Source organism: Dipodomys ordii, unplaced genomic scaffold (genome assembly GCF_000151885.1).
Source record: "Dipodomys ordii isolate 6190 unplaced genomic scaffold, Dord_2.0 Scaffold69, whole genome shotgun sequence".
NCBI lineage: Eukaryota > Metazoa > Chordata > Mammalia > Rodentia > Heteromyidae > Dipodomys > Dipodomys ordii.
The window spans coordinates 335,110-344,442 of record NW_012267285.1 but is presented as its reverse complement, the minus strand read 5'-3'; the positions used below and the strand labels follow the sequence as shown (position 1 = coordinate 344,442).

Here is a 9,333-nt window from a genome sequence, read left to right as displayed (position 1 = left end):
GTCCTGGCACATTTAAAATTACAATGATGGTTGCTGGTAACTCAACGCCTGTCATCCTAGCTACTCAGGAGGCCGAGATCTGAAGATCACCGTACACACACACACACACACACACACACACACACACACGCACAGAGTTAATGTGCATTTCCTTATTGCTCAGACACCTTTTTCCTGAATCAATCTTATCCACTACATCCTCTGAGTTTCGGTTTCATCTTCCCAAACAAGGCGGGGCCCTGCTTGGTTTTGTTTCTGGGCTGGTCTTGGAGCTTGCTCAAGCTCTGCCACTCTGAGCCACAGCGCCACTTCTGGTTTTCTGGTGGTTCCTTGGAGATCAGAGTCTCACAGACTTTCCTGCCCGGGCTGGCTTTGAACCCCGATCCTCAGATCTCAGCCTCCCGAGTAGCTGGGATTACAGGCATGCACCACAGCGCCCGGCTGCCACCGAACTGCATTGTCTCCAGATATGCAAATGCTCCCTGGACTGTCCTGCCCCTCCCTCTCCCCCCAACTGAGGGTGAGTCATCCTACCTCCAAGCCCGTGGCACCCCTGGGGTACAAAAGTTCAGAGGCTGCTGGCAGCAGCCTTCAGATCACTCAGCGCCCGCAGGAGAGAGAGGAGTCTGGAGAGAGCCAGGGAGAGCAACATGGCTGCGGGACCAGGTAGAGGGGGGCCCTGGGTGCCGAGAGACCCCCATTTTCTTTGGGGTTCCATTTTGGTCTTTCCTTGTGGTGTGTGCTTGCTTTAGGAGACTCACTTTTTGCTCTGCGGTCTCCAACTCCTGGCCCGAGATGACTCTCTTCCTGCTTCTTGGAGTAGCTGGGATTAAAGGTGTATGCAACCACACCTGGTCTGCTCCATCTTCTGTGTGTGTGTGTGTGTGTGTGTGTGTGTGTGTGTGTGTGCTGGCCCTCGTGGGGCTTGAACTCACAGCCTGGGCGCTGTCCCTGACCTTTTGCTCGAGGCTGGCGCTCTACCCCTTCAGCCACAGCTTGACTTCTGACTTTTTGGTCGTTCATTAATTGGAGATCAGGGTTTCCCGGATTTTCTGCTCCGGTGGGCCTCAAACTGCCATCCTCGGCTCTCAGCCTCCAGAGTGGCTGGGATTAGGGGAGTGAGCTGCTGTTGGGGGCATTTTTCTCAACACTTGAGTAATATTGGAGTGTGTTCTAACAGCCATTTCTTGGTCCACAGCTCCTGCGACTGGAGATGACACTCTAAGGTAAGATAAGTACTGGCTCAGGCCGTGGAACAGAAGCAAGAGGAAATGGATTTATTTAAACATAAATTGAGGGGGGCTGGGCAGGTGGCTCAGTGGTAGAGCGCTCGCCTTGCATGCGTGAGGCCCTGGGTTCGAGTCCTCAGCACCCCATAAGCAGAAAAAGCCAGAAGTGGCGCTGTGGCTCAAGTGGTAGAGCACCAGCCTGGAGCTGAAGAGCTGAGGGACAGCGGCCAGGCCCTGAGTTCAAGCCCCACAACCGACAAAAATAAATAGTAATACAATTCTTCTTTCCTTCTATGGCCTGTTACCATTCTTTCGTTTTGTCTTTCCAAATTAATTTTGTAAGATGATTGTGATTTTTTCTGCTCCTGTGCCCTCTGAATTAATTCTTTTCCTTCCTTCCTTCCTTTCTTTTTTTGTCAGTCCTGGGGCTTGAACTCTGGGCCTGGGCGCTGTCCCCCAGCTCTTCAGCTCAAGGCTAGCGCTCTACCACTTGAGCCACAGCGCCACTTCTGGCTTTTTCTGTGTATGTGGTGTTGAGGACTCGAACCCAGAGCCTCACGCATGCGAGCGAGCACTCTACCACTGATCCACCTGCCTAGCCCTCCCTCCCTCCTTCCCTCCTTCCCTCTCCCTCTCTCTCCCTCTCTCTCTTTTGTTCCTTTTATGCTGGTCCTGGGGCTTGAACTCTGGGCCTGCGCACTGTCCCTGAGCTTTTTCACTCAAGGGTGTGAATGACTACAGGAACCACAGCTCCACTTCTGCTTTTTGCTGGTTTATTGGAGATCAGAGTCTCAAAGACTTTCCTGCCCAGGCTGGCTTTGAATTGTGATCCTCCGATCTCAGCCTCCTAAGTAGCTGGGGTGACAGGCGGGAGCCACCAGTGCCTGGTAGCTTCCTTCCTCCCTCCCTCCCTCCCTCCCTCCCTTCCTTCCTTCCTTTTTTGCTAGTTCTGGGACATGATCTCTGGTCTGAGCTCCTTTTGCTCAAGGCTGGTGCTCTACCACTTGAGCCACAGCGCCACTTCCAGCTTCTTTGTGCTTCATTGGACATAAAGAGTCCCCTGGAGTTTCCTGTTCAGGCTGGCTTTGAACTGTGATCCTCCGATCTCAGCCTCCTGAGTGGCTGGGATGACAGGCGGGAGCCACTGGCACCTGGCACTGCTACCTGAATTGGAGGCTGGAACCCTGTGGTTCTAGAATAATCTTCAAACATCCTGACTACAAGATGCACCTCTGGCTCTGTGTGGGAGAGACACGCCGACCATTCCAACAGACCCATGCCCACAAGCCGGAGATGGAACAGAAGAACCGCCGATGCCGGGCACCGGCGCTCACGCCTGCCATCCCAGCTCCTCAGGAGGCTGAGATCTGAGGATCGCGGTTCAAAGCCAGCCCAGGCAGGAAAGTTTGTGAGACTCTGATCTCCCATGAACCACCAGAAAACCAGAAGTGGCGCTGTGGCTCAAGGGGTAGAGCGCCTGCCTGGAGCTGAAGAGCTCAGGGACAGCGCCCAGGCCCTGAGTTCAAGCCCCACGACTGACAAAAACAAACCAATGAAAGAAAGAAGAGAAAAAGCACCCGAGGTGCCATGTTTGGGGGTCAGCCGTGTGGGGAAGGGGGGCATGGATTCCAGGTGTGCGCAGCGAGGGGTGTACCTGGTGTGTTCCAGGAGGCGGATCGAGCCCTGGGAGTTCGAAGCGTTCTTCAACCCCCAGGAGCTGCGCAGGGAGGCGTGTCTGCTGTACCAGATCACCTGGAGCAGCCACAAGGTGTGGAGGGAGACCGCCAAGAACACGGTGGACAGTCACGTGGAAGTGAACTTCATCCAAAACCTGACCGCGGGGAGGTACTGCCGACCGTCCACCCGCTGCTCAATTCTCTGGTTCCTGTCCTGGAGCCCTTGTTCCTCCTGTTCGAAAGCCATCAGGCTGTTCCTCAGCCAGCACCCCGGTGTGTCTCTGGTCATCTATGTCGCCCGGCTTTTCCAGCACATGGATCCTCAAAATCGCCAAGGGCTCCGGGAACTCATTCACAGTGGGGTCACCATCCAGGTGATGAGGCCCCAAGGTAACAGCCAGGGGAGGGGAGAGGGAGGAAGGACAGAGGAGAACGGAGGGAAGCGTTAAGCTCAGAAGAGATTGCAAGCCGGGCTCTGTGGCTCACGCCTGTAATCCCCGCTCCTCAGGAGGCTGAGGTCTGAGGATCACGGTTCAAGAAAGTCTGGGAGGCTGTTGGCTCCAATGAACTACCAGAAAACCGGAGGTGGCGCTGTGGCTCAAGTGGTAGAGCGCCCGCCTTGAGCAAAAAGGAAACAAACAAAAAAAAAAGTGAAGTGAGATTTTGGATTCCTGAGTTCGAACCCCAGCAATGGTTCAAAATCACACCAACAACAACAGCAGCAAAATCAAAGTGATTCCTTTTTCTGCTCTTACCCCCGCAGCCTCTTAGCTTTTGTAGGAACTGTAAAGCATCTTGTCAAACCAACGGGACTTGTTTTGTCAGACCTGGGGCTTGAACTCGGGGCCTGGGCGCTGTCCCTGAGCTCTTTCACTCAAGGTGGGCGCTCTACCCCTTGAACCACAGCGCCACCTCTGGTTTTCTGGTGATTCATGGGAGATCAGAGACTCACTGACTTTCCTGCCCAGGCTGGCTTTGAACCGGGATCCTCAGCTCTCAGCCTCCTGAGGAGCTGGGATGATAGGCGGGAGCTACTGGTGCCTGGCTTACACAAGCTGTGTGTTTCCTTAGAGTATGATTACTGCTGGAAGAATTTTGTCAACTACCCCCCTGGGCAGGAAGAGCATTGGCCAAGATACCCCGTCCAGTGCATGACGCTCTACAATTTGGAACTCTACTGCATTATTCATGTGAGTTTTCTGGAAAGACAAAGATTCTCACTGCACAAATTCTCCTCCTTCAAACTCCTCTTCTGCTGTTCTGGTGTATAGCCATCTGTCTGTGTCCTTTTGTCTTCTATATTGTTATTAACTTACTTAAGTATTGATCCATCTGTTTTGTGCGGGTCCTGGGACTCGAACTCAGGGCCTAGATGCTGTCTGTCCCTGATCTTCTTTTGCTCAAAGCTTGGTGTTCTACCACTTGAGCCACAGCTCCACGTCTGGTTTTCTGGTAGTGCATGGGAGAGAAAGAGTCTTATGGACTTTTCCTGCCCTGGGCTGGCTTCAAACCTGGATCCTCAGATCTCAGCCTCCCGAGTAGCTGGGATGACAGGGGTGAGCCACCGGCGCCTGGCTACGCGATCTTCTTTGAGTTCTAGGTCAAATACTGACTTATGGCCATAATTACATTAATTAAAATACTTATGCTGGGCACTGGTGACTCCCGCCTGTCATCCTAGCTACTCAGGAGGCTGAGATCTGAGGATCGCGGTTCGAAGCCAGCCCAAGCAGGAAAAGTCGACGCGAGATTCTTCAATGAGCCACCAAAAAGCTGGAAGTGGTGGCGTGGCTCAAATGGTAGAGCGCCAGCTTTGAGTGGGAAAAGTTCAGGGACAGCGTGCACAGGTCCTGAGTTCAAGCCTCAGGATGGACACAAACCAAAGTACTGATCCTAAGACGAAAGGAATCCATCTTTCTGTTTTGTTCTAGAATCTTCCACCCTGTGTACGGATTTCAAAACAACGTCAAAGCCAGCTTGCCTTTTTCTCACTTGGGCTTGAGAATGTCCACTATCAGAGGATCCCGCCTCCGCTTCTTTTGCTGACGGGGTTGGTGTTTGTGTTTCCGTGGAAATGAAGAGGATATTGTCACGTGTGGACCATTTCCACAGCATGAGAGATCTTCTTTTCTTTTTGCCAGTCCTGGGGTTCGAACTCAGGGCCTGGGCACTGTCCCTGAGCTTCTTTGGCTCAAGGCTGGCGCTCTACCACTTGAGCCACAGCGCCACTTCTGGCTTTTTTGGGGTGCTTCATTGGAGATCCGAGTCTCATGGACTTTCCTGCTTGGGCTGGCTTCCAACAGTGATCCTCAGATCTCAGCCTCCTGGTTGGCTGGGATGATTGGGGTCTGGCTTTCATTGAGAGTTTTTAGACTCTGGGCTGGGCATGGTGCTACACCTCTATAATCTTGGCTCTCCAGGAGAACACTTAGTTCTGGGTCTGAGCCATCTACAGAGACTTGGGTTTTTGTCTTTTCTTGGTGCTAGTCCTGGGGCTTGAACTCAGGGCCTTGTGTGCTGTCTCTGAGCTTTTTTTGGGGGTCAAGGCTGGTGCTCTACCACTTTGAGCCACAGCTGCACTTTTGGCTTTTTGCTGGTTTATTGGAGATCAGAGTCTCAAGGACTTTCCTGCCCGGGCTGGCTTTGAACTGGGATCCTCAGCTCTCAGCCTCCTGAGTGGCTGGGATTCCAGGCGTACGCTTCTAGACATCTAGCTCTATGACTTTTTTTTCTTGGCCTTTGGGCCTGGGCGCTGTCCCTGAGCTTTTGTGCTCAAGGCTGGTGCTCTACCACTTGAGCCACACCTCTATTTCTAGCTTTTTTTTTTCCAGTGGTCCATTGGAGATAAGAGTTTCATGGAGTTTCCTGCCTGGGCTGGCTTTGAACCAGATCTGCATCTCTCAGCATCCTGAGGAGCTGAGATTACAGGCGGGAGCTACGTCTCTTGTGTCAAAACAAACCCCCCCAAAAAACAGAAAAGTTCACCGATTGTTCATTTCCTGCCATCTCTCCTAATTACCCCACAGCTTCCAGTCTGAAAATAATAAATATTTATTATGGTTTGCAGTGTGTCGGGCAGCCGGGTGCCGGTGGTCACTAGAGCTAACGGAGTAACCTGGTGCCTTGGTTGCTGGAAGCTGGGTACTTGTGCACAGTACTTGGTGTCTCTGCAGGGTGCTGACAGGCTGAGTGCTCTGTCTGTTGGAGCCAAGAGGGAAGCTTCTGATCCCCAGCTTTGGATGCTCCTGTTGGGCTTTTCTGTGTGTGTGTGTGTGTGTGTGTGTGTGTTGGTACTGAGATGTGCATTCAGGGCCTGCGCTTTTGGCTCAAGGCTGGCGTTCTACCACTTGAACCACACCTCTAGTTGCAGCTTTTCGCTGATTCAGACGTGACCACAGTTCCACAAACTTTTCCTGCATCCGGCTGGCTACAGATCACCAGCTTCTGATCTCAGCCTCCCTGAGTAGCTAGGATTACAGTGTATACATTTTCCTTTCCTTCCTTCCTTTCCTTCCCTCCCTCCCTCCTTCCTTCCCTCCCTCCTTCCTTTCTTCCCTCCTTCCCTTGCTTCCTTCCTTCCTCTCTTTTCTCTTTCCCAGTCCTGGGACTTGAACTCAGGGCCTGGGCGCTGTCCCTCAGCTCTTCAGCTCAAGGCTGGCGCTCTACCACTTGAGCCAGCGCCCCTTCCGGCTTTTTCTGTGTATGTGGTACTGAAGAATCGAAGCCAGGGCTTCCTGCACTCTACCACGGAGCCCCCTTCCCAGCCACATTTTTCTTTCTTTGTGCCAGTACCCAGGCTTGAACCCACGGCCCAGGTGTTTTCCCTGAGCTGATAAGGGGGGACCCTTGAGGTTTTAGCAGGTGCAAGAGGCTCTGAGTCCTTCTGGGCCGGCAGCCTCCTCTCCACCACTATCTACTACTTGTAGATATAGCATACAGCTCAGTCCGCCATGATGAAGCCTGCCTGTCATCCCAGCGACTCAGGAGGCTGAGAGCTGAGGATCGTGGTTCGAGGCCAGCCTGGGCAGGAAAGTCCGTGGGGCTCTGATCTCCAAGGACCCAGCAAAATGCTGCACGGGAAGCTGTGGCTCACGTGGTAAGAGCGCTAGCTTTGAGCCTACAAGCACCTAGGCCCTGAGTTCAAGCCCCAGGACCAACACACACACACACACACACACACACACACACACGCACACACGCACACACACACCAAGCTAACTTCAGCGTCATGGATCTTTAGCAGGCTTTTGCCAACTCCTACAATTCACCAACTTCAATGTCTTTTGTTTCCTCTCCGCTTGGTTTAATTTTTTGTTTTGGGGTCAGTTTTGAACTCAGGGCCTGAGCATTTTTTGCTCAAGGCTGGTGCTCTACCCCTTGAGCCACAGCACCACTTGTGTTTTTTTGGTGGTTTATTGGAGATCAGAGTCTCACGGCCTTTCCTGCCCAGGCAGGCTTTGAACCTTGATCCTCAGATCTCAGCCTCCTGAGTAGCTGGGATTACAGGCGTGTGCTACCAGCCTCGGGCTCAGTTATGGGCTTCTCTAGAACCAACCAACCTCTCCTTGGGGAGTCTTGAGAGTCCTGCGTCCATTTTCTGCTCCTTTATTAAGGTCGCCTGGAGGTGACTGTGCAAGCACCTCCATCCTTTGTACAAATGTACAAACACGCTGCACACGAAGAAAACACACCGCTCAGTGCGGGCCCAGGGGCAGGATGGGACGGAGGCCAGGAGCTCCAGGAGACGGTGATGTGGCACTCACCAGCCCACCAGGCTTCTGCCCTGCTGGGTGTATGTGTGTGTGTGCACGTGCGTGTGCGCACACGCACCAGTACTGGGGCTTGCACACGCAGGGCCTGGGCACTGGCCCTCAGCTTTTTCTGCTCTTCGTGTGTGATTCACTGGAGGTAAGAGTCTCCCGGATGTCCCTGCCCGGGCTGGCCTTGAACTGGGATCCTCCCAGCTCAGCCTCCTGGGTAGCTGGGATGACAGGCGTGCGCTATGGGTGTCCAACTCCTTCTCTGTTTCTCTGCAGGTGTTGCGGGTCTTTGCGAGTCACATACATGTGTATGTACATGGATCAGCTATGTATGTAACATACACACACAGATGTGTCTATTGTGTGTTTTCCTCCGCGCGGGAAGAACGCCGCGTGCAGCCGGCGTGCGGGGGGGTGGCTGCGTCCGCTCTCGGAGGGGACAGGCCGCGGTGTCCCCGCCGCTCCTGTCAGAGCCCCAAAGTGCGGAAGGCGTCACGCAAGTCGTCCACCTCGTACAGAGGCTGTGGGGGGAGAGGGACAGGATGAAATCCTGCACGCACACGCGGGACACAGACAGCCCGGGGGTGGGGGAGAGACAGACGGAGGCTGACGGAGACAGACGGAGGAAGAAGCCCTGGGGAGAGACCATTGCCAATCGAGCAGCAAAAAGCCAGACTGGAGGCGTGGTTCAAAGGGTGGAGCGCCCGCTGTGGTGGAAGCAAAGGCAGGAAGGCCCGGGGGAGGGAGAGGAGCCTGACCGGAGGAGAATCACCCGTCCAGTAGGAAAAGGACAATCATCTGCCACATGCGGCGGTATCAGCTAAACAAATGCCAGGTAGTATATGGGAACATGTGACATTACACAGTGCGCATGTGGTTCACATGTCACAAACATGCTGCCGCGTACAATGTGTAATGTAAATTATACCACTTATATAATATGAATTACATGTTATGTATAACATAATCTAAATTATATGCAGAGTATAAAATACATTATATGTATATTAGCCAATGTGTCATCTGTAAACTAGTAATTATAGTCTAGAAAATAACATAGACCACAGCATAAACTATATGTATAATATGTATTATAAGTATAATACGTATGTATTATATGTATAATATGTATGACGTGTATAATATATACATTATATGTATAATATGTATGATGTGTATAATACATATATATTATATGTATAATACGTATATATGTATAATATGTATGATATGTATAATACATATATATGTATAATATGTATTATAAGTATATGTATATATTATATGTATAATAGGTATGATATGTATATGTATATAAACTATATATAATCTATAAAATAAGTTATATGCATAATAGAGTCTATGTGACATGTGAATGTAAATCATATAATAGAAACTACTATAAAGTAGTGTCAACGATATGTATAATAGGGAAGATGCACGGACCCCCTCCCCCTTCTCCCCTCCCCCTCCCCCCTCCCCTGGGACGCGCGCCCCGCCCCGGCGCGCATGCGCGCGCGGCCCTACCAGGAGGATGCGCCGCAGCTGTCGGGAGAGCCGCACCGAGTTCTCGCGCAGCCCGTCCCAGGGCCGGAAGGCGCGCGCGTGGTTCTCCACGAAGGTGTTCCAGCAGTAGAAGTAATCTGCGCGCGCGACAGACACTCAGGG

The 9,333-nt window shown here is 52.3% G+C and overlaps 2 protein-coding genes across 2 annotated transcripts in view; one reads left to right on the top strand and one right to left on the bottom strand.

Moving 5' to 3' along the window:
• Positions 1 to 373: 373 nt before the first annotated feature.
• On the top strand, positions 374 to 5,086 carry Apobec1 (apolipoprotein B mRNA editing enzyme, catalytic polypeptide 1). Its single transcript, XM_013023663.1, has 5 exons — positions 374 to 520; positions 1,199 to 1,226; positions 2,898 to 3,295; positions 3,977 to 4,095; positions 4,837 to 5,086. The coding sequence occupies exons 1-5, from the start codon at positions 424 to 426 to the stop codon at positions 4,981 to 4,983; spliced, it is 789 nt and encodes a 262-aa protein (XP_012879117.1). The 5' UTR covers positions 374 to 423; the 3' UTR covers positions 4,984 to 5,086.
• A 2,955-nt stretch (positions 5,087 to 8,041) lies between these two features.
• Aicda (activation-induced cytidine deaminase) overlaps positions 8,042 to 9,333 on the bottom strand; it is a 5,997-nt gene continuing 4,705 nt past the window's right edge. Inside the window, exons 3-4 of the mRNA XM_013023572.1 lie at positions 9,193 to 9,312; positions 8,042 to 8,186 (exon numbers count right to left, since the gene is read on the bottom strand). Coding sequence (XP_012879026.1) covers positions 8,133 to 8,186; positions 9,193 to 9,312 — 174 coding nt within the window. The 3' untranslated portion in view covers positions 8,042 to 8,132. The remainder of the gene's footprint in view (positions 8,187 to 9,192; positions 9,313 to 9,333) is intronic.